Source organism: Giraffa tippelskirchi, chromosome 5 (genome assembly GCF_054371585.1).
Source record: "Giraffa tippelskirchi isolate mGirTip1 chromosome 5, T2T-mGirTip1v1.2.pri, whole genome shotgun sequence".
NCBI lineage: Eukaryota > Metazoa > Chordata > Mammalia > Artiodactyla > Giraffidae > Giraffa > Giraffa tippelskirchi.
In genome coordinates, this window is record NC_137279.1 from 59,059,290 (window position 1) to 59,085,191 (window position 25,902).

A 25,902-nucleotide genomic window follows, 5' to 3' on the forward strand; every position below is an offset into this window, starting at 1 on the left:
ATGATGGCTAACTAATGACTCAAGCCCTTTGTGTGATACTCATCCCTTACTATTTGCTAGGTTTCGGTGGTTGCATGAAAGATGTGAAGTTTGCACGGGGTGCTGTCATTAACTTGGCATCCGTGTCCAGTGGTGCTGTCAGAGTCAATCTGGATGGATGCTTGTCAACTGACAGTGCTGCTAAGTGCAGGGGAAATGACTCCATCCTGGTGTACCAGGGAGAAGAGCGGACTGCTTATGAGAGCCGTCTCCAGCCGTTCACAGGTACTGCAGAGATGCTCTAAATTCAGTGTTCTATGGCTCTTCCTTATCGCCTCTTCATTTCCTGCCAGCCCACCACTAGTCTCCATGAGTCCTATGTTGACTTTCCTCCTTCTTATTTCCATTTAAGAATACCTGTATCGAGTAACAGCTTCACATGAAGGAGGTTCGGTACATAGCGACTGGAGCCGGGGCCGCACAACAGGAGCAGGTAAAGAGTATTTATCTTAAAATGTGTATTGCACACAAATGCACACATTTGTGCATGTAAAGAAAAACAAAGCCTCTCATCCGTGCAGCAAGTAGCATGTTTGTAATCTTGTGACAGAGCACGCCTTGGTTTGCAGAGTCATCTGTTGTTAGTGAAAATGCTTAGTGGATCAGGACTTTTGATTCTTCAAATATTTCATAAAGATTTGTTCAGGCTGAGTCTTTCCTCTTCAGATGCAGAAGAAAGTAAATTCAAGTTGTCTTGATAAAGGCCCATATCGGCTGTAATTCATCAAAGAACTGGAAATCTTTACAAGTTGCTTAGTCCCCAAAAAGCTAAAGTCATGGTTACCTTTAGGTGAGGATAGGCAGCTTCTGGGCTCTTTGGTGGAGAGCTTGTTTGAAACCCACACTGTGGTTGGAAGCAAATGTGTCTTTTATTGGGCTTCTGCAATGGCTCAGTTGGTAAAGAATCTGCCTGCGATACAGGAGACACAGAAGGTGCAGGTTCAATCCCTGTATCAGGAAGATCCACTGGAGGAGGAAAATGGCAACTCATTTCAGTATTCTTGCCTGGAAAATTCCATGGATGGAGGGGCCTGGTGGGCTACAGTCCATGGGGTCTCCAAAACTGTTGGATATGACTAAGCTTGCATGCATGTGTCTTTTATCACATAATGGCAGATGTTTGCCGTGGTGTTTACTGTTAGGGTCTTAGAATGCCTCTCCCAGGATAGAAATTGCTGAGTGGTCTAATTTCTTTGAGTTGAATGGAGAAACAACTAGGAAACAGACTGTATTAGATCTAATCTCAGATAACTGATTTATTAGTGCTTTGTACTTCTGACAGTGACCACATCTTTTCACATAATACCATCACAAAGAGGCATTCATTACGAGAAGTTTTGTTAATCAGTAGCCTTCTACCATTTTAGAGAAAATATTTGTCAGAAAGACAAATACATTTCCATATGATTAACACATGTGCCTCTTGAAGAGTTGTCCTTAGCAAGTCATAATTTGTCTAAAGACCTGTTTGTTTGTTTTACCAAGTACCCTCTCATATTTATTATCAATAGTATCAGGTTACTAGTGCAGATGTCCTTTGAGGAATCTTTTTAATCTAAAAGATAATTAAATACTGAGATGGGATACTAATAAGAATTTTCGAAGTTTGCTACCTATAGAGTTTCCAGAAGAGGACAACTTGACACTTTTCCAGGATGATTTAAATCATCATCTATTTATAGGCAAGACAACTGAATGATCCCTTAAATCCTTTTCAATTTTAGAACTTGGAAAAAGCTCTAATATAAAATGTTCATTTGTGACTGGTATGTTCTCTGCTCCTGTTTCACACTTCTCTACTTTATTAATAAGTATACAGCTTGCTTTCAGTCTAATTCAGCAACCTAAATAGGTGTCCAGAAAGTGCGTGGCTTACATAGCTTAATAGCCCCCATTTTGAGTACCACCAAGAAAGTATGCAAATAGATCTCTGAATTTATAACAGTGATCTGACCACAAAGTCTTATGCCATATTTACAATCTGACCACAACACCGAGCGGCTACATGCTCCCAGGGGTTGGAGAATAATTGCACTATTTAATTATTTTTGAGTCAGTTTTGCTCTGTCCCTTATGAGAACACCATCTGTTAGACAGGACTGTATTTTTCCCTGTACCACATTTCAGAACTAATAAAATCAGCATCACTCCCATTGTCCCATCACTTGGAACTTGATTGTGTGGCCTGTGCATTTCCTAAAGTTGCTTGTAGTGTTTCACCTGCACAGACAGTGGTTCTCCACCTCTGTGCTTCTTCTCATTCTTTACGTTCATGATGTTTCCCTTGAGGCTGTCCTGTTTTATTGGCCTGAAGAATAAAGTCAGGGGAGGAGGATATTTGATGGGGAGAAACCAGAGTGATCCTCCATCGACAGCACTCAGGAGTCCAGGAGAAGTTAGAGCCCCTCTGTCATCCATCATCCTGCCGTGGAGTTCCTCGGGCTTTTTCTCAGTATCCTCAGTGCAGTCAGCTGTGATGAAGTTGTTACTGATCAGAACCATAGAAATATCTAATAAATAGTTAAAGGTTATGGATTTTTAAAAGTAGAGGATTCAACTTATAAGTGAGGTTTTGTAGTTTCTTTAAACTTTTCATTTTGTGTTACTTTGTGATGCTCCAAAGAAAATGTCTCTGAAAATGATTTTTTAGAATCTCAAGGGCATCAACTTCTCTACCTGCCCCTTTCCCTAAGTGCAGTTAGGAATGTATTCTGTATATCCCACCCAGTAGAACTTTGCTTCTTGAAAAATTAATTGGAAAAACAATTGAATTTGGCAAATGGGATCAGACCTTCAAGTACAATATGATCACAATTGTGATATTTTTTGGCTAATACATTGACGATATAAAAGTGTCAAACCACTATGTATAATAACAGTCTAATTATCTTGCTTCAAAGGGGTACATCATTATATTGTTTGAGCTTGTTATCTGCCTACCATCCACCTCCTTCTTTATGAGTGATGTTTAAAACATGTTGGATACATTAAATGTTTTTGGAAAACCTGGTCTAGGCTTGAAAGAACGTGGTGTCGATGGAGTTTTGATGGTTTTGAAATATCGCTTAAACTGAATGGCTCAAGATGTGCAGTCATATTAAATCAATGCTGAAAAGTTACAACTCTAATAAATTGTATTTATGCTAATGGTTGAGTCTGATTTACTGCAGCCATTAAAAGTGAAGAATAGGAGCAATAGTCTTTTCAGAACTGCCATTCTGCCTATTTTCTCTTTTATCCTTTCACAGCTCCACAAAGTGTGCCAACTCCCTCAGGAGTCCGCAGCATAAATGGCTATAGCATCGAGGTGACCTGGGATGAACCTGTTGTGGTTAGAGGTGTAATTGAGAAGTATATCCTGAGAGCCTACAGTGAGGACACTCCTGGTCCACCCCGCATGCCCTCTGCCAGCTCTGAGCTTGTCGATACCAACACCTTCACAGGTAAAGCGGGTTCCTCGAGGGAATAGATCTTATTAATTTTCTTTTTGTTTTGACTTTGAATACAAACATCCTTCAAGCCTTTTTTCCTAGTATATGAAAAATTCTCAGATTTTTGCTTGGTTACAAACAACAAGAATTATCTAATTATACGGACACCTCTACCCATGAAGGATGAAAAATAATTCTATAAATGTTTATGGGCTCTCACGGATAGTTTCATTGCAAGGCTGGTACTTTCTCCATCCCCAAAAGGTTAGGTCACAAGTGGCTGTCACCCTTAATCAGATTCTTATACCTATGGTGCTTATACTCCCTTAAAATGTAAATCTTTTCAAGATCTTATGTATACATAGGGTGCCAGTGACCTATTTTACCATGCAAAAGTTTACTCGATGGGACTAGCCCAAGTTCACAGTACCATTATTTATTGTAAAATTGTTTATTAAACCTAATTATGTCCAGGTAGAGGAGATTAGAGCACCAGAAGTTTGACTGGCAAATCAGTGAATCAATTTCTCATGGCGCAGCATGGATGGTGAGCAGACCGGAGGGAGTGAAATACACTCACGAGCATCACACAAGGTCCCAGGCTCAAATTTCTGCATGTGTCGTAAGATAGTAGTTTTCAGCCTCATGAAACGTTAAGGCCAATTTGAATGGAAAGCCAAATTTAACCCTTTGACCAAAAAAAATAAAATGCATCAAAAAATTTAATAGAAAAAATATTTTTCCTGTGTCAGAGATACTTTCAGAACTTGACAAATTAGATGGATTTTCAAAGTGGCCTTAATTGTTTTTCTAACACATCAGTCAACTCTATCAAGCTTTACTTCCTTGTTTTAGATTCCTTTGAATCTACAGCCCAAATATACAACCAATTAAAAAAAGTTGTTTATCTTTCATTTCCTTTGTCCTCTATTTTACCCATCTGATAAAAACCCAATCTGATTAGGCCTTTGCCCAGGCTGCACATTGCAGCTAAGTGGGCAGGAAAAAGTCTCAGTTCCCATTTTCTGTTGGACACTCAGTAATGTCACCAATCCTACTGTATTTCTATAATAAGCTCCTTCTCCCATTCTCCTCGTTAAACATTTTATATTTTTCCAAACTATCTAGATGTTAGCCTTCCTTCTTTATCCCACTCAGCCGATAGTCTTATATATGAGATTTTCTTAGACACCAAAAGAAGCAAAAATCTATCATAGAGAATTTCTGTCACTCTCTTCTTATGAAATATACACATTAATTGCATTTTTCTGACCAAGAGCACTGTTATTACTGGTTTAGTGAATTAATGGATGTTAAAACATTTAAAAACATCTTTGGCATATGATATTATTTTCATTTTTTTCACATTTCTTGCCATTTCCCTTTCTGTTTTTACATAGCTTCCCTTATGCTATTAAAAATAAAATCTTCAAAAGTCCTATGAACCCCAACTTTACCTGCTTTTTCAGAGCTATTACTGGTGGTCTCTCTTCCTCTTGTAGGGCTTCCCTGGTGGCTCAGACAGTAAAGCGGCTTCCTGCAACATGGGAGACCAGGGTTGGATCCTTGGGTCGGGAAGATCCCCTAGAGAAGGAAATGGCAACCCATTCCAGTACTCTTGCCTGAAAAATTCCATGGACTGAGGGGCCTGGTAGGCTACAGTCCATGGGGTCGCAAAGAGTCGGACACGACCAAACAACTTCACTTTCTTTCTCTTCCTCTTACTTATATTTTAATCTCTGTCTCCTACAGTTGTTTACCAAGTGTGGTCCTAGGACTTGGATGAACAGTCTCCCCTGAGACCTTCTTATTAATGCAAATTCTCCAGCTGACCCCCATGTGCTGAAGCAGAAGCTGTGAAGCGGAGCTCAGCAGTCCCATTTTACCAAGCCCTCCTCTAGTGATGTTGGTAATGCCAAAGTTAGAGCCTCTGCCCATTTGGGTTCTGCCTAGGATTATTCAAATGCATCTATCAACACCCATTGTTAAACACAAACAAACCCAAACCAATGATAAAAATCATCCTTTTATCCAAAGTCCCTTCCAGCTATTGCTGTCTCTCTCCTCTTCCTAAGGCATCTGTGATGTTGTCCCCATTTCTTCACTAGGTGTGGCTTCTTCTGCTTTCTTGCCTTGTTGAGGACTCCAAAAACTTCCATTTTAAATATCCACAGAACACTTTACAGTCCTGGTCTCCTCGGCTTGATAGCATTCTACACTGTGGATTTCTTACCATCTCTTGAAATATTTCATCACTTTTCTGATTGTTCTGCTTCTGGGTCCCCTTTTCTCAGTGTCTTTGACCACTCCCTCAAAGCTCAACTCTGCCTTTTGAAAGACCTCAGGGTTTAGACCTGGGACCTTTTCTCTCTCTTTTTTCATTTTTTTTCTACAATCTTGCTCTAGGAAACTCATAGACTCACAAAGCATCCAATACCCTACAGACACTATTGACTTCTAAATGCACATCCTACCCAGACTTCCAAATGTGTGTATCCAGAAGGCATTTGAAAAAATTGACATTTCCAGTAGATGTCTCATTATTTCTAAATTTACCTTCTTCAAAACTGAATTCCTATTCCTCATGCATTCTCAATATTAATAAATGACATCTCCAGCTGCCCAGTTAATTAAGCTTGAGAATTTTTGAGATGTTTACATCCTGTTCATACATCATATATCCATGTTTTATTGATTCCATTTTCTAAACTAGGTGTTAAATTCATCTGTGTCTCCCCTTATCTACTGTCCAAGGTAAACCATTCCAATATCTTACCTGGACAACTACAATACTCTCCTTTCTCATGACACCTCCACCCCACAACCGCCATGATTCCATCCCACCAAGTGACCAGACATCAAGCTCCTCTCTTTAAAATTCTTCAGCTGCTTTCCACTGCCTCTCTCCCAATCTCGTTTTGTCTCAGTCTCCTCTTATTTTCTGGATTTCCAAATTTTGCTGTTATAATTAACAGGATTTTTAAAAGTCTGCATACAAATCTTTGGAGGAATGCCTGACATTGATGGTAGGTTAAAGTCCTCGAAATGGAGCAATTAGATCAAAGATTCTTAAAGCAGTATTCAGTCTGGGACTCTGAGGTCAAGCAGTGTGTGTGTTAGTCACTCAGTCATGTCCAACTCTTTGCGACTCCATGGACTGTCGCATGCCAGGCTCCTCTGTCCATGGAATTCTCTAGGCAAGAATACTGGAGTGGGTTGCCATTCCCTTCTCCAAGAATCTTCCCAACCCAGGGTTTGAACCTGGGTCTCCTGCATTGCAGGCAGGTTCTTTAGCATCTGAGCCACCTAGGAAGCTGGCTCAAGCAGACATTGATACAGATCTCTGCTGCTTACCCTCCCTGTAACATTGGGGAAATTGTGTATTCTCCTGGATCTCTTTATAGTGTCTTAACCTATAAAATGGGAGAATAATATTAACCTCAGAAGAATATTAAATATATTAACTGATATAATATTTCAGCTCTCTTTTCAGCTGTGTAAACTTAGACACATTAATTAACATGTCTGTGCTTCTGTTTCCCTATGGGTAATGAAATAGCTACCCACCTCACAGGACAGCTGTGAGGATTAAGGGAGTCCATGTGTATGTACAGCACACAGGGCAGCACTTGACACACTGTCGCACTGGGTAAATGTTAGCTATCAGAAGTTTTTAAAGCATCTAGCACAATGCTTAACATACGGTAATTTCTTAACAAAGATACAGTTATATTTTTAGGTTGTCAAATATGTGCCAAAAAGACTATATAAATCATACTCCCACCAGCAAGCAGAATGCAAGATTGTATATTTCACTTTATATCCTAGTTGACAAGTTCTACAGTTAAACTGTAAATTTTAAAAAAATATGTCAGAGTATTATTTTAATTTGGTGTATTTGATTCCTAGAGACATTAAGCATTTTCATGTTTACTGATAATATATACTTCTTTTATGACATACCTATCATGTTTCATTATCAGTTTTTCTATTGGAGGATTCACATTTTTCTCATTGATTTTAAGTATCTCTTTACATATGAAGAATATTGTACTTAAGTTTGCCTTATGTGTTGCAACACCCCCATTTCTTATTTTTCTTTTATTTTGATTTATGTTTTTATGTGCTGATTTTAAAAGACATTTTCTATAGTTGATATAATATCTTTAAAAAAATTTTGTTAGTTTTCTATGGGTAATTTGGAAAAAAATATCCATACTCTCCATTCAGGGTATGCTAATATTTGCTTATTAGATATACCATATTTATAATATACATATACATATATATATAATGCATATCTTCTGAATAAGCAATTCTAAATTTGAGGTAAGATCAAATAAGAAACAGGGCAGAGAGTCTTCTCAAATTACACAAGATTCTGAAAGGTAATCCTACCTCCAAGATTGAAAATCAGTACAATAAACTGTTGCATGTTTCTGTAGGACATTTCAAGCATGTGAATGGTATATAGAGAGAAGAAAATTACAGAACCTCTGACCAATCACTATTTATTTTTATATATCCAATCTGTGAAAAACTAAGGAAAAAAAATCTCAATTATTGCAGTTTTGTCAGTTTCTTCAATTTGTCAGTTGTGTTACTTTGGAAGCTTGTTTTTTGTTTGTATTTTTCTTTTTCTTATTACATTTACATTTGCCACTTTTAAAGTTACATTGTTTGAAGTATATCTGTGTAAACAGAATCTAGTTTGATTTAACTTTATATTCAACTTAAAGCTCTCTGTATTTTAGTAGGGGAGTTTAATTCATATTTATTTTTGTAATTTTTACAATTGCTCTTATTTCTGCCACCCTATTTTATGCTTTCTGGTTTTGTTTGTTATTCTATTTCAATACTTTTAATTAATTAATTTTTTTGCTATTCCTTTATTTCCGTTCTTGCTTGTGCTGGACTATGAATTCTATAACTGTTTTTTCCTCTCAAGAGGTCCTAAATACGTATCTGTTGCTTACACAGAAGTGAACAGATAAGGACATATGTAAGAAGTAATCTTAAAGGTTATGGAGAACTCTGGTACTGCAAGATGGACTTTTATTCTGAAGAATTGGGCTATTAAGAGAGGGGAGTATGAATTGAGGGGCACCAAAGCCAGGCTGAATAAGTATCAAAGTCAGATTTCACAGCAAAAGAAAAAAAACCAACAACTAGAGAGTGAAAAAGAAGGGATAAGAAAATATAGAGCCAGAAATAATGGATTTGGTGAAGATATTAGGAGTGTAGAAATTGGTTGATGGGAGCTGTTTTGTCAATTGATTAAGAGAACAAGGACCCAGAGAGAGCAAAACAAAGCAGATCATGATGAGTAGCTTTGTTATTGATCTTGAAAATAATCCCTCTTTAGCATTTCTCAGGTGACTCTTGTTAAGATTTTAAAGTTTAATTTTTGGTTATTAGAGTGGTATTTTTTGAATGGAACCATCAAATAAATCCTGAATCCATAAGTCGATTTAGCTGTATTGGTTCAAAAAGGGTCCTTAACCAATAAAGTTATAATAAAATGCTTTGGTTTCTTTTCACGAATTTTTTTTTTTTTCATGTTATATAGCAAGCTCTTTTTCTTCAAATTTGAATCTCTCTTTGGCTTGGAAAGTTTACTGTTGAGAAATAGGAGTTTTCAATGGTATACATTTCTTCCCAGTTTTCCTCCCTCATTTTAGAAGTCTAGAACACAGTTGTCCAGTCAAATCAAAGTGAAAGTCAACGTATTAGTTGGTCAGTGTTGTCTGATTCTTTGTGACCCTTAGGCTGTAGCTTGCCAGGCTTCTCTGTCTATACTTCTCCAGGCAAGAATACTGGAGTGGGTTGCCATTACCTTCTCCAGGGTATCTTCCTGACCCAGGGATTGAACCTGGGTCTCCTGTACCACAGGCAGATTCTTTACCATCTGAGTCACCAGGGAAGTCCCAGAGTTAAATCAATCTGAGTTCAAATCCCAGTTACATCATTTAGTATGGTGTCAGGCAAATTTGAAAACGTATCCCTATATTGGAGTGTCCTCATCTATAAATTCAAGGTAAAAACCCTCTTTATGTTGTAAAATTGCTGCAAAGATTTAAAAATGAATTAACTCTTAGAATATTTTGCTTGTAAATAGGCACATAATAAAAGTTCAATGAATTAATTGTTATCTTTATACTATTTGGTTGCTTATTACTTCATATTTTTTTCATTTTCTGACTTTGACACTACTAATTCTGCTCTTTGAATCTTCTGAGATGATTTTTAAAACTCTTCTGCTTCGGTCTTTTATATCATTTGAATTTCTTTCTCACCAAGCTCACTTTGATTTCTGCCTTTTTCTCAGTATTATCAATTTTCATCTCTATTGTTTATCATTTACCTTCTGTCTCTCGTTTAACGGATTCCAAGTTCTTTTTGATCTTGGTAGCATGAAACTGGTGATTTTTAAATTTTACAAGCTTCCTGAATAAAATCCTCCCCTGAGCATGATAGTCTTCTGTAATTTGAGTGCTATAGTCTCTTGTTCCTTTTGAGTTACAGATTTTTTTCCCCATCAGTAAAATGCACTTCCGTAGTTCATTTGCCATATCCCTGACTTTTATCTTCATACTGAGTGTTTGATCAGGAAAATCAAATCGTTTTCATGTCATTTTACTGGGCAACTAGTTGTTGTTAATAAAAACCTTCACTGGGATTAGGATGGAGTCAATTAAGGTAAATTTGCATTAGCCCCACAGTAATTGGTAAAAGTCAACTCTTTTCTTCTCAGTCTCAGGTGGAGGAGGAGAACTGAGAACTTGTGGGCATTTTGTATCCACCTCAGGATAAGATTTGCCCTGAGTTCTTCTTCAAGTTGTCCGTTTGTCTTCACGTACTGTCTTTTTGTACTTCAAAACCTGTGGTCATTTCATTGGTATTTTCATTCCAGTCCCAAAGAAGGGCAATGCCAAAGAATGTTCAAACTACCACATGATTACACTCATTTCACATGCTAGCAGAGTAATGCTCAAAATCCTTCAAGCTGGCTTCAACAGTACATGAACTGAGACCTTCCAGATGTTCAAGCTGGATTTAGAAAAGGCAGAGGAACCAGAGATCAAATTGCCAACATCCGTTGGATCATAGAAAAAGCAGAATTCCAGAAAAACATCTACTTCAGTTTCATTGACTATGTGAAAGCCTTTGACTGTGTGGATCACAACAAACTGTGGAAAATTCTTAGAGAGATGGGAATACCAGACCACTTCACCTGTCTCCTTAGAAACCTGTATGCAGGTCAAGAATCAAGAGTTAGAACTGGACGTGGAGCAACGGACTGGTTCCAAATTGTGAAAGGAATATGTCAAGGCTGTATATTGTCACCCTGCTTATTTAAATTTTATGTAGAGTACATCATGCAAAATGCTGGGCAGGATGAAGCACTAACTAGAATCAAGATTGCCAGAGATATACCATTAACCTTGAATATGCAAATGATACCACCCTTATGGCATAAAGTGAAGAGAAGCTAAAGAGGCTCTTGATGAAGATGAAAGAGGAGAGTGAAAAAGTTGGCTTAAAACTCAACATTCAAAAAACTAAGGTCATAGCATCTGGTCCCATCAATTCTATGCAAATAGATGGGGAAACAATGGAAACAGTGAGAGACTTTATTTTCTTGGGCTCCAAAAATCACTGCAGATGGTGATTTTAGCCATGAAATTAAAAGACCCTTGCTCCTTGAAAGAAAAGCTGTGATAAAACTAGACAGCCTATTAAAAAGCAGAGACTTTACTTTGCCAACAAAGATCCATATAGTCAAAGCTGTGGTTTTTCCAGTAGTCATGTATGGATGTGAGAGTTAGACCATAAAGAAGGCTGGGCACCGAAGAACTGATGCTTTTGAACTTTGGTGTTAGAGAAGACTTTTTAGAGTCCCTTGGATTGCAAGGAGATCAAACCAGACAATCCTAAAGGAAATCAGTCCTGAATACTCATTGGAAGGACTGTTGCTGAAGGTCCAATACTTTGGCCACCTGATGCAAAGAGCTGACTCATTTGAAAGGACCCTAATGCTAGGAAAGATTGAAAGCAGGAGGAGAAGGGTATGACAGAGGATGAGATGGTTGGATAGCATCACCAATTCAATGGACATGAGTTTGAGCAAATTGTGGGAGATGGTGAAGGACAGGGAACCCTCTCATGCTGCAGTTCATGGGGTTGCAAAGAGTCGGACATGACTGAGTGACTGAACAACAAAATGAGGTGGAAATTCTCAACCAAGGATACACACTGATCCCCCTGGCTGTCCTTAAAAAATACAGATGCCTGTGTCTCACCTAGAAGAATCTGATTATTTGTTTTGAATATAGCCTGGGCATTGGTATTTTTAAAGTGTCAGCAGGTAATTCTGTTGTACAGCCAGCATTGGAAACACTATTCATGGTGTTTGACACCAGTGATCAAGTCTCAGTTTTAGCCAGAAATTCTTATGAGGACCTCCACATCCCAACTGCAACTTGCAAATATAGGATGAAAAAAGAGAAATGCCTGAATAAAAATGATGAGCCATTAAAAGAAAGTGATAAAATTAGCAAAGGAATATCACAGGACAACAAAAATTAAATGAAATGATTCTTGGAAAGAAATAGGAAATTATGGTCAGAGTAACAAAATGCAGAAGACAAAAGAAAAAAAAAGACTATTAACTAAGAGAGCTGGAAGAATAGAAGCGTGAGACAGAATATTTACCATTGATGAGTTTGGCTACCAGAGGATTAAATGAGATAAATCCCAGTAGTGTGGAGGGTCCAAGGGTTAACAGCCCCACTCAGGTGCAAATGGGCCCCTTTGGGCCACAGAGTCTAGATTCTGTGCCCTCCAAAGGCCAGGGTTCAGAGCAGGGAGTTCTTGAAAGTTCATTTTCTCAGCTGGAGCCTCAGGGTAGAAAGCCCTGCAGTTATCAGTCCAGTGCATCTTTAGACTAGTTGCAAAGGGCTCCAATTAACTCTGCATAGTCTTGCTGATTTTTTCCCTCCAGCCCTGTTAACATGTGAAGCTACTGCCCAGAGAGACAGTCCTGGCATTTCCTTTCAAATCCAGGACTGCTCAGAAAGACCGTTCCCAATTTGATTTGAAATTTTGTCAAGAAGAAGCAGATTCAAGAATCTGCTCATATATCATTTTTTTCTTTATTTCCTTAAGATGTTTAAAATGTAAACTTAATTATTGGCTTAATTAGCACAGCACCTGGCACAGTGCTAGGAAAATAATTGATACACAGAAGATATTTTCTTTTTTATTGTCGTGTTACATTGAGCTAAACTCTAAAAGAGTTGAATTCCTTCTTCAGATAATAATCAAATTTATTATTTACTATAGTATAGCTGATAAGCCAATAATCATAATATTTTAGATGACTTAAATAAATCTATATTACAAAGGAAAAAAAGACATTTTAATATATAATGCAGTTGATAATATCACTCTTGCTCTGAAAACTGGTTCGGTCCTCATATACAGTAGATGTTAGTCTTGTACCTGAAAAAAAAATGGTTTCCATATTGTAAAATCTCTCATTTTTCTGTCTCTTCCACAGCTAGTAGTAACAATTAGTGAGTTTCAACTCTATTGGTCCTAAGGTGTTACTGGATTGCTGATGAAATACAGATTCTTGGGTTCCATGCACAAGATTCTGTGTATTTGGGCTAGGATTGAGAAATCTGCCTTTTACCAAGTGTTATAGTTGGTCCTCTTGCAGGGGTTTATGAACCACACATTAAAAAAAACACTGAAGTGAGAGGAAGAACAGGTGAGATGGCATCACTTTCACCTGCTGGGCTTGAATTTGTCCCTGCTTTGTCCCTGTCGCTTGTTCCAGCTACATGTGGGTAGAACAATGCTGCTGCTGCTGCTAAGTCGCTTCAGTCATGTCCGATGCTAGAGCAGGTGAATAAATAGAAGTAGTGTGAGTAGAGCCTCTGACCCTTAAGGGCAGTGCTTTCGAAAGTTGCTAATGAAAAGGAAGTGAGAATTATTTAGGATCTTGGTAAACTTCAGATTTTGATTCAGTAGGTCTGAGACTGTGGTGAGAGATACTACATTTCTAACAATCCCAACCCTCTCATCCTCCAGCCATGATGCCCATTAGAAAGGCAGAGAGTCCACTATTTATATTCTATATGCCAAATTCCTGTTAGGGCTAAAGAAGAGACCAGGGCAATTCAACTTGTGAAACAGAATTGTAATCTTGTAGTGAAGTCTCATCTGTGTATTTCAATTACACACTTTTAACCACATACCTTGGAAGTGGGGAAAGCATGAAGAAGAGTGAAAAAACTTTAAAACTAATTTTACAGGCAAAAGATGATATCCAATCCTGAAACTGTTAATACCTGTCAGAAGGAAAGTATATATGAATAGTTTTAGGGTTTCCCAACTATTGACTAAAAGGGAAACTCTTTGCTGGGGTGCCTACAAAAAGAACAAAGAACTAATAGCCATAGAGAATCACCGATTCATGAGAAGTTAGAGGCATACACAAAATCAAATGCACTGTACTTTATAGGCCAAGGGCTTCCCAGGTGGCTCTAGTGGTAAAGAAGCCCCCTGCCAATGCAGGAGACATAGGAGACACATGTGTGATCCCTGGGTCAAGAAGATCCCCTGGAGGAAGGCATGGTGACCCACTCCAGTATCCTTACCTGGAGAATCCCATGGACAAAGGAGCCTGGTGGGTTGCAGTCCATGAGATTGCAAAGAGCTGAACATGACTAAAAAACTTAGCATGCAAGGAGTTGTCAAAGGGACTTTAAATTATGAGTAATGCTGCCTTCTGTCCAACTTTGGAACTTAACCCCAACCATTAGTCCATCCATAAGTTAAGATGCTGCTCTTTATGTGTATGTTTATGCACATAATGATGCATATATTATATATAAAATTGTCATATCTGAGGAGCCTACAGAGAAATAACTGTAATAAAATCTTCAATGCCATGCAATTTTTTTATTCAACTGAGAAATCTTATCTCACAGTTGTTAAAACTGCATATGGCTGCTCTTTGTTCATCCATTCTATTTTTTTTCATTAGACAGCTTCCAGAAGACAAGTATCTTGTTTTATATTTATTTTAAGTCTTGTTTAGTAACTTGCTGGAAGCAGACAATCAATGCATTTTTATTGAAGGAATGAAGAAATACATAAATGAACAAATGCAGGGTTTTGTTACTAACCCTGTAGTTAACATAATGTTACAATTGTTTTATCATGCTGAGATGAAGTTTCAACTACTGGTTCTGACTAAAGTCTCAGCAGTGTGATAGTTCTCTAATTTTATGAAATAATATTCAGAACTACCACAACTTAAATATGTATTCAGAACTTAATATACATATTCCCAATAGGGAAAAATATTGGTAGAATGAATAGAATAAAAAATTAGTTCCAAACTTATACCTCATAATGGAGCTCAAGGGATATATATTGCAATTAAAAATAATTGAAGTCAATACTGCCACAGATATGATAATGACACAGAGCAGAAACTATTCACTTATTAAAAACAAAAGCATCATCTACTATGTTCCAGGTTAGTGCTAGATCCTACTGTTAACATCTGCCTTTTTTTTCCCGATTTTTTAAGTTGATGGTAAAATGTATATACTAGCAGTACTTTCTCTAAAGTACAATATTATGTCTTTAAATATGAGTGTTAAACACTCATATTTAAACACTCACTTAAAAATGAGTGTTTCATGGGGGAAAATCAGTAGAGATAAGTTTTTCATTTTTAGTTAATTTTTTTTGAGAGACAGAGAATCCAAAATAACAGTGACTTCAACAAAATTAAGTTTTTCTCTCTCTGGTAATAGATGTTCACAGTTAGTCAATGTAGGGAATGATATTAACAGTTATAGGGACCCACATTCTTCATCTTTTTGCTAGACAAGACTTTTACTTCAAGGTCCAAAATGGCTGCTGGAGCATCAGCCATCCAGTCTAATTTCTATCCAGCAGAAAGGAGGAATCATTGAATGAGGAGGTACACATTCACCTTAATGATCTATTTCAGAAATTATTCCTCCACCTTTGATTACATTCTGTGATTAGAACTTAGCTACATGGCTATATCTAGCTGCACAGATTTCTGGGAAATTTCTTTATTCAAAGTGGCCATTGGCCCAACTAAAAAAGGTCTTTTTATTTTACTATGGAAAAAGAGAGTATGTAATGAGAGGGCATTTAGCGGTTTCTGCCACAATAGGCAAACATCAGAGGTAAATTTGAAAAATTCATTTTGATGATCTTGTTAAAAGATGGATCACTTCTCAGGCTTTTAGCTAAGATCAAGTGTAGTATCAGGGCTTCCCAGGTGGTACAGTGGTAAAGAAGCAGCCTGCCAATGCAGGAGACACACAAGAGACTGAGGCTCAGTCTCTGGCTCAGGAAGATCCTCTGGAGTAGGAAATGGCAACCCACTGCAGTATTCTCGCCTGAAAAGTTCCATGGACAGAGGAGCCTGGTGGGCTATGGTCCATGGGGTCGCAAAGAGTCAGACATGACTGACTGAGCACACATTAAAATATGAATTTTGAGGAAGTCTTGGCCATTTTTATAGTACTCCATAAATTAATATTTCATATTTATAGTTTATTATAAGCTATTTCTTTAAATGTAAATCTTAAAGGAAATTGGTCTGAAAGCATTTCACAGAACAAAAATATGGCTTATGACATAAACAGTAAAAATAGAAATGATGTCATGTTCCTGCTTAGCTAATGTAGAAGAATTTCATCAGGTAATGTAGTGTTGATGAGTTAATAGCTTTCTCTAACTCTCCTGAATATATAATGTGCTTGAACTCCTGGTACATTGTGAAAGCTTCAGATGGGGCTTTCTACAAGTTATTCATTTTATTTTATGCAGTAAGAACTTGCAGTGCAAGATTTGGATTTTTTTTGTTTTTTTTGATGACATGCTGTACAATGGTTAAAAATGATGGTAATATATCAGTTTTGCTATAGAGTGGTAATCAACTGTGGATGTTGGCCATAGTATCAGCTCAATTCAGTTGCTCAGTCATATCCAACTCTTTGCGACCCCATGGACTGCAGTACACCAGGCTTCCCTGTCCATCACCAACTCCCGGAGCTCACTCAGACTCATGTCCTTCGAGTCGGTGATGCCATCCAACCATCTCATCCTTTGTCGTCCCCTTCTCCTGCCTTCAATCTTTCCCAGCATCAGGGTCTTTTCAAATGAGTCAGTTCTTCGCTTCAGGTGGCCAAAATACTGGAGTTTCTGCTTCAGCATCAGTCCTTCCAATGAATATTCAGGACTGATTTCTTTAGGATGGACTGGTTGGATCTCCTTGCAGTCCAAGGGACTCTCAAGAGTCTTCTCCAACACCACAGTTCAAAAGCATCAATTCTTCGGTGCTCAGCTTTCTTTATAGTCCACCTCTCACATCCATACACGACTACTGGAAAAACCATAGCTTTGACAAGACAGGCCTTTGTTGACAAAGTAATGTCTCAGCTTTTTAATATGCTATCTAGATTGGTCATAACTTTTCTTCCAATGAGCAAGCGTCTTTTAATTTCATGACTGCAATCACCATCTGCAGTGATTTTGGAGCCCCCCAAAATAAAGTCTCTCACTGTTTCCATTGTTTCCCCATCTATTTGCCATGAAGTGATGGGACCAGATGCCATGCTCTTAGTTTTCTGAATGTTGAGCTTTAAGCTAGCTTTTTACTCTCCTCTTCCAATTTCATCAAGAGGCTCTTTAGTTCTTCCTCGCCTTCTGCAGTAAGGGTGGTGTCATCTGTATATCTGAGGTTATTGATATTTCTCCCAGCAATCTTGATTCCAGCTTGTGCTTCATCCAGCTCGGCCTTTCATCCAGCCTGGTCATAGTATAGTGTTGGATATAATCTTCAAGTTTACTGATCATATTTGGTAAAGGAACAAGTTTTCTGTTTTCTAACTTTTATGACCATTTTATATTTGTATTGTATTTGGGATTAATTACAAACTTTATATATATGTGTGTGTGCATATAATATTATACTCAAATAACACACAAATGTATACACACTGATAATAGTTTCTTGTGAATCAGTTGTTTTTTTTTAAGGGAATATTATAAGCATATACACTTGCTCCCTTGAAAGGATAAGCATTCTACTCTCTGTTCGTACACAGCAGGTTTTAGTAATAACTTTGAACCTATTGACACATTTAGGGTATATTTAAATCAAGTTCTTACTATACAATATGCTATTATTTTTAGTAACGTAACTTCAACATGCCTTCTTTCTTCTTCCAGAACTGGGAGGGGAAGAATAATGATCTTGGAGTCAGAAGACATAGTTTCTGACCTTGAATCTGCTGCTGGACCTAACTGACCTTTACACTCTGCCCAACAGCAGCCCCCTCCGTACAACCCCCTCTGTACAACAGGCTTATCCTATAAGAGGCTTTTACCAGGGGACCTAGGACACTGATCAGTAAGGGACGACTTTCCTTTCTCATCTATTCCTTTTCCTTCTGTCTCCTTGCTGCCTCCTTGCTTAGTCAAGCCTGATATTTTCTTAGAGAGTTCTAATGATGTCAGTGTCAGTCCCTTATGTTAGACAAAGAGTTAAGATGAGTGGGTAACTTCAAACCAATTGCAGAATTAGAAGGGAAATGACAGAGACTCTGCAGTTCTTAATATGAAGGCATTGATTAAAAATGTGAGGTTAGATGTAAGCCAATTGAGAGAATCTTAACGGGATAATGCTTTGAGATTAGTTGAAATCACTGTTTCAATTATTCCTGAAGACTGAGGTTAAACCTTAAATTTTATTTTAAAAAATAAAAGAATAAAGAAATTGTTTTTCCTGTTCATAAAATCAAACTGTTTAATCTTTGATCCAAGGTGCTCCCTACTAGAAGTTTTAAACAGAGTCAGAAAATCCATTTGCAGGAAATTAAATGTAAAATGTTAGTTTTAGAATTTCCAAAGAGTTCCATTAGCTTTGGGGTAAGCACATTCATTTTTCTACCTTTTGGATAAAATAAAAATTAACTTTCATTTTATAAATCTTAGAGATCCTTATTTTTATTTAAAATATTGTCCTAAACAAAACAACAAATGTCAATTTCCTACCAGTGGAGAAGCATCCTGTGTGTGTTTCCAGATCTCTGTTAGACTATTAAATTTTCATTCATATTTAACAAATTTAACAAATGTTCAGTTTCATACGGTCATTGTGTCACAATGTATGTGTTAAAACTTTAATGTATTTTCAGAGGTTCCTTTAAGTGGGCAAAAAGCATGGCATGTTGGATAAATTTACTCTTTTTCATCCATCCACTGGTTTGGTTGGCAGCTCAAAACTCATTTTGGAGTGTAAGACACTTTAAAAAATTAGGATTTCTCAGCACTATAGCAAAATCTTGAGCCAGAAAAGTCCCCTTCTCTGCTATTCCCCTTCCCCTGGCTGGCTTTCTTTTAAAAGTGGGTTCTTCTACTGTATCCCTAGGTAGCAGTCTCAACTCTGCCTGTGTGGGGTCCCTTACCAGATGGCCCTCTTAATAAATGCCTTGCTCTTCCCCACCCTCACCTTCTTGATCCAAATGTGAAATGCCAGCAAATAAATAAGAGCATTGTACTCTGATGAGTTCTCTTGAGATGGAGGAGAGCCCCGGGGAGGAAAAGCTAGAAATGGCTTTTCTTTTTGCTAGACGGCTCCTAATTACTGGCCAGTAGGTAGAAGACACCGTTTAGACAATAGAGACTTTAAAGGTAAGGAAAGAGAACAAATTCTCCATCTTATTCCAAATGCCTTTGCTAACAGGAAAAATGTGCTTGGATTGTTGGAGTCCGTTTGAAATATTCTGTATGATCTTTGCCTGGGGACCACAGACTTTGGACTCTGGGTAGTGACGGCTGTGTGCACATTTCGCCGCCACACTCAGAGTGCAACGGAAATGAGTGGATAATGAGAATAGAGCAGCCAGTTCTTTAATTGAATTAAAAGCTGGGTGACATCAGTGCAGACACCTGTCCAATTACAGACAGGCCAAGGTGTTTACTATTGCTGCACAAGCGATTCGAAGATGACAGAAATCTTTCCGCCCACAGATTAACATAATGAAGGGGAACAGAGTAGAGTGGATACAGGCCAAACACCTAGGTTGGCAGCTGAGGGGGGCGGTGAGGGGGTGGGGGGGGTGTCAGCTCTGGGATGTAAATAGAAACAGAGTCTCTTTTCTTCTCCAAACTGTGTTGGGCTTTGAAAAGGATGCCATTTTGCTTTACATCTCAGGCTTGGATTCCAGGCCGAGCATTTATACTTGTCTGCATCAAGTCAGAGGAGTTAATCATAAAATCTCAGCGTCAAAGCCGACTCCTCTGCCGTTTTCCTGCTTCTCAACATACAGAGTTTTATTAGAGGCACAAAAGCTTGCCCGGCTGGTGTTAGCTCCACAATGATTTTCTCTTAGTCAGGCTGCCTTCAATTTTGAATATTTCTCTTCTGCTCCTTTGAAACTTGAGGTTAGAACACAGGAAACAAAGTGTTGGAAATAATAATGTATGAGTCAAAAGAAACAGCATCTGCTCCTTCCCTGGCACCTGGGAAAGGGTAGAATGGGAGTGGGCATGTCTTATAGTAAAGGAGACAGCTGAGTGAGCTAAGAAGATGAAAAGTCTTGATTTTTTTGGTCAAACATCAAGGGTCCACCTTTGGTTAAACATTGCAATAACTGCTAGAAAATAGGATAAGTAAGGAAGTAAAAAGATACATCCTCTGTATTTAGGAAGTTCCCCCAAATCATTGCGAGGGACTTCTAAATTGTTCTCCAGGAGAAGGTTTTTCTGCTCTGTGGGTGGAAATCCTCAGAGCACACAGTCTGGAACCATACGCACTAGGCTCTTAAATTTCCTCCTGTCATACGCTGTCTCTGCTTATATCAAGTTCCTGCCCCTGCTCTTTCAGCCAGGGCTTCCTGCACCCGCCAAGGTCCACAGGACTGCCATTCAAAGGGAATATACTTACTTAACTTCAAACTCCCTTGGTGTGGCCAGTCAGGATTTCTCAATGTTAAGCATTAATGCAAAATGCATTATCACTTAGCACTGAGAGTCCTGGCCCTGCTGGTGCCAATGATTTTAATCCAGATACCAAGGCTCCTCTGTTTCATGGGATCCTAACGCTTTTAAGACATCAATAATGCTTCCTATATGCTTATGGAATGTTTTGTCAGCTCACCCTCTTCCATTATCAAAAGAGACTGGCAGGTTTCCTGACATGATTGGGACCATTTTTGATTTCACAGAGTTTTGTGGCTGGAAAAGAATCTGAGAGGTCATCTGGCCTGCCTCCAGGTAGAAACAGTTTAAGATTCAAAGTGAAAAAAAAGACTCCTCTGTGATGTCTGCTGGAGACAGAGGTTCATATCCAAACCACTCGTAAAAGTTGTCATTGTCAGGATATACTTCTTTATTTTAAACCCCCTAAGTGTCATCAAGGAGACTACCCCACTTTATCTTACTGAGTTTTCTATGGACATAGAATATATGTCATATTTTTCTCTCTAGGATTCCTTTATAAATATATCACTGTAGATATTTTTCAGTATTCTTTTAAATATAATACTGAAATATATTTTCAATGATTTCCATGTCTTCTCTTTGTCGTTAATTAAATATAGTGTGCTTAGTCTCTTAGTCATGTCTGACTGTTTGTGACCCCATGGACCATAGCCCGCCAGGCTTCTTTGTCCATGGGGATTCTCCAGGCTAGAGTATTGGAGTGGGTTGCCATACCCTCCTCCAAAGGATCTTCCCAACCCAGAGATCTAACCCAGGTCTCCCACATTACAGGCAGATTCTTTACTGACTGAGCCACCAGGAAAGCCTATAGATCTCCTATCTTTTTGGACTGGGAGGTCTGGATCTGAATTTTATAAGTGCCCTTGTCCACTTGGCATGTGTGCAAGCATTCTGCTTTATGTATTTAATCTATGTATTATTGTTATCATTAGAGTTCTAGTTCTAATATTTTCTTAGATTAGAAACTTTATAAAGACCAGTTGTGTTCTATAGCACTTTTCCTAGAGGTATATAGAAGGAGAGTTGATTAATACCTTTGTGTGTGTGTGTGTGTGTGTGTGTGTTTTAACTAATTTTTATTGGTGTGTAGTCGATTTACAATGTTGTGTTGGTTTCTGCTGTACAGCAAAGTGAATCAGCTACATACACGTATATTCTTTCATTTTTAGATTCTTTTCCCATGAGGGTCATTACTAGTATTGAGTAGAGTTTTTTTTTCTACATCTATGACTCTGTTTCTGCTTTTTAAATAAGTTCATTTGTACCATATTTTCAAATCTCATATATAAGTGATATTATATGATATGTGTCTTTCTCTCTCTGACTTACTTTCACTTGGTATGAGAGACTCTAGCTCTGCCACTACAAACGGCATTATTTCATTCTTTATATGGCTCAGTAATATATATCTTTTGATGATGGTACGTTGTTGCAGCAGTACTGCTTTGTTTTCTGGGGAGTATATAATCTAAGGATGTTCTAACATTTAAAGGAATGCCATTTGGCCAATCACTTTGGTCTCTAGGGATATGTCTAAGGCTACCTTGACTGGTCTTGGAGAGATTATTTTTATTCTTTGGTAATAGCAGAAGCTTTTATAATCATCAACTTTAAACCATCCTGTTAAACTCTCCATACTGAGAAAAAGAAGAGAGAGACCGCATGCCCCAACAACAGGATGACTTTGTCATTATTCTGATTTAGAAAGGACCGCTTGGTTAACCAGCCCCTTCTCCTACCCCAGCCTAATTGTAATCTGACAAGAGAGAAAATGCTCAACCATTACATTGCTCTTCTTACTGAAATGGATAATACTAACCTGTATTTAGGGGAAATTATTCCAATGGTTTGACAAACTTTGTTACTGAGACACAGCATTATAAGCAAGATCCCCATTGCAAATAGGAAAGAAATGCCACCTTAGCCTCTCAAAGTACGGCATGTTTTTTTGAAAGTGATTTACAAGCCACCCAAAACTTTCTACCTGTGATTTGAAGTTGGCAAAAGCCAAAACATCAGCTTTCTTCTCTGTTTTCTATTTTGCAGCTCTCATTTCTCAGTGTTTATTATTGTTTCACCTGCCTGGAGATAGGAAATGTGAGCACTTTGATAAATGGCTTGAAAGATGATCTAGTTTCTCTCCAGCATCTTTCTTTAAGAATCCTGGGACTTTTCTATGAAATACAATTTGGTAAACTTCTCTGCCAAAGCAAAAAGCTGAAAAATGCAAGTTTTTTGAGAGAAATATTGCCTGTTTTTTAAGGTCCTAGAGGTTTAAGGCAGGAAGAAATTAGCAAAGGAATTTCATGATACACATATACACACAAAAGGACTCCTTTAGTAAAGACAAGAAAGATTGAATAAAGCATTAAGACCATTTAGTGAATGCGAACTTGGTATCTGGTTTGACATGATCTTTGTTAAAGTCTCCAGTAATACCTTTCTTGTTAAGTTGATGTAACAGTCACAGTTCCAACACTGCACTTCAGCTATTATTTGAAAAGAAATAATGTCTCAGGGTAAGTATTTTGCAATATAAGGGAGCTGTTTTTTATATTCCCCAATTATAATATTATCTAGACGGATGACACAATGTCCTACTAAAGATTTCAGAGTACCAAACTGTATGCAACCACAGTGTCTTTTGGAACACAATATACGTTTGCCCCAGCTAAGTCAGGGCCACCTGTGAGAGGCAATGCCGCCTAGGTTGTTCAGTGATGACCAAAGGAAACTAATCTCATGTCAAAGCATTTTCTTGCTCACTATAGTATTAAAACCTTCACTTTCTGGGGCTGATTCATTTATTGTTAGTATGGCATTACACTAATTCAGATGAGCAATTTACCTTATTTAGGCTTGCAGTAGATTTGAACTTGGCAATAGCAAAGATGAGACAAATGCCAAAGATTTTCAAAGGATAAAATGGCTAGGATTTATCTTACAAGGATACCTTAGTTTTGAACTCAGGATTTACAGTTGATAATGGAGGCATTAAGATTAGGGAAAATGGTAGTACCATATATATGGTTGTCCCAATTTCCTAATTTATCCCTCCCCTGCTTTTCACCTTTGGTATCTGTCTGGTTGTTTTCTAAATCTGTGATTCTGTTTTGTAAATAAGTTCATTTGTACCATTTTTTTAAGATTACACGTCTAAGTGATACTATTTGTTATTTATCTTTCTCTATCTGACTTCATATAGTATAATAATCTCTAGATCCATCCATGATTAACATATATGTAGCATTATGTACAAAATAGATAAGTAAAAAGGACTTGCTATATTGCACAAGGAACGCTACTCAATGTTGTGTAATAAACTATACGGGAAAAGAATCTAAAAAGGAATAGATATATGTATATGTATAACTGATTCACTTTGCTGTGCACCTGAAATTAACAAAACATTGTAAATCAACTATACTCCAATAAAAATATTTTTAAAAAAGAAATGGGAAAAAGGAAGCTTGCAAAATAGTTTCAGCTATCAGGTCTGGATTGGGGCAGATTGAGAGTGAAATGCTATTCGTATATGAATATCCAGGTGGGATACACATCTTGTGAGTAGAAATGAAGAACTAGAGCTTTGAGGAGAAATGTGAAGTCTACAGATATAACTATGACATGAGGCTTACTGAACTAACAAAGGCAGGTGTTCAGAAGAAGAAAGAAGTCTACGCATGTGATCTTGAAAAAGAAAAAAATGCTATTTAAGGGACTGTGAAAGGAAGATGAGCTGGCCAAGAAAAGCAAGGAACTCTCAGTAATTTAGGAGAACTCCTAGGGGAGAATTCAGTGACCCAGAGGGCAGCTGAGGGAGGCAAAGTCCAATAAGTAGACTTAGGATTAAATAAGGATTGAAGAAGGGTTACTTGGTCTAGTGTGTAAGGGATCACTGCTGCTGCTAAATCGCTTTAGTCGTGTCCGACTCTGTGTGACCGCATAGACGGCAGCCCACCAGGCTCCTTCGTCCCTGGGATTCTCCAGGCAAGAATATTGGAGTGGGTTGCCATTTCCTTCTCTAGTGCGTGAAAGTGAAAAGTGAAAGTGAAGTTGCTCAGTCGTGTCTGACTCTTCGCGACCCCATGGGCTGTAGCCTACCAGGCTCCTCCGTCCATGGGGTTTCCCAGGCAAGAGTACTGGAGTGGGGTGCCATTGCCTTCAAGGGATCACTAGTGACCTTTAAAAAGTAGGAAGTCAAGAAATACCTGGACTAACAGTCAAATTTGGCCTTGGAGTACAGAATGAAGCAGGGCAAAGGCTAATAGAGTTTTGTGAAGAGAACGCACTGGTTATAGAAAACACTCTCTTCCAACAACACAAGAGACGAATCTACACATGGACATCACCAGATGGTCAATACTGAAATCAGATTGATTATATTCTTTGCAGCCAAAGATGGAAAAGCTCTATACAGTCAGGAAAACAAGACCAGGAGCTGACTGTGGCTCAGATCATGAACTCCTTATTGCCAAATTCAGACTTAAATTGAAGAAAGTAGGGAAAACCACTAGACCATTCAGGTATGACATAAATCAAATCCCTTATGACTATACAGTGGAAGTCACAAATAGATTCAAGAGATTAGATCTGATAGACAGAGTGCCTGAAGAACTATGGACATTGTGACATTGTAAGGAGACAGGGATCAAGGCCATCCCCAAGAAAAAGAAATGCAAAAAGGCAAAATGGTTATCTGAGGAGGCTTTACAAATAGCTATGAACAGAAGAGAAGTAAAAGGCAAAGGAGAAAAGGAAAGATATACCCATTTGAATGCAGAGTTCCAAAGAATAGCAAGGAGAGATAAGAAAGCCTTTCTCGGTGATCAGTGCAAAGAAATAGAGGAAAACAATAGAATGGGAATGACTAGAAATGTCTTCAAGAAAATTAAAGATACCAAGGGAACATTTCATGCAAAGATGGTCTCAATAAAGGACAGAAATGATATGGACCTAACAGAAGCAGAAGATATTAAGAAGAGGTGGCAAGAATACACAGAAGAACTATACAAAAAAGATCTTCATGACCCAGATAATCAGGATGGTGTGATCACTCACCTAGAGCCAGACATCCTGGAATGTGAAGTCAAGTGGGCCTTAGGAAGCATCACTAGGAACAAAACTAGTGGAGGTGATGGAATTCCAGTTGAGCTATTTCAAATCCTCAGAGGTGACGCTGTGAAAATGCTGCATTCAATATGCCAGCAAATTTGGAAAACTCAGCAGTGGCCACAGGACTGGAAAAGTTTTTATTCCAGTTTATTCAGTTTGTATTCCAACCCCTAAGAAAGGCAATGCCAAAGAATCTTCAGCTACTGCATAATTGCACTCATCTCACACGCTAGCAAAGTAATGCTCA

The 25,902-nt window shown here is 38.1% G+C and overlaps 1 protein-coding gene across 1 annotated transcript in view; it reads left to right on the forward strand.

Moving 5' to 3' along the window:
• Positions 1-25,902, forward strand: part of USH2A (usherin) — a 901,466-nt gene that overhangs the window by 406,488 nt on the left and 469,076 nt on the right. The window contains exons 27-29 of the mRNA XM_081491700.1: positions 61-264; positions 392-472; positions 3,288-3,482. Of these exons, the coding sequence (XP_081347826.1) occupies positions 61-264; positions 392-472; positions 3,288-3,482 (480 nt within the window). The remainder of the gene's footprint in view (positions 1-60; positions 265-391; positions 473-3,287; positions 3,483-25,902) is intronic.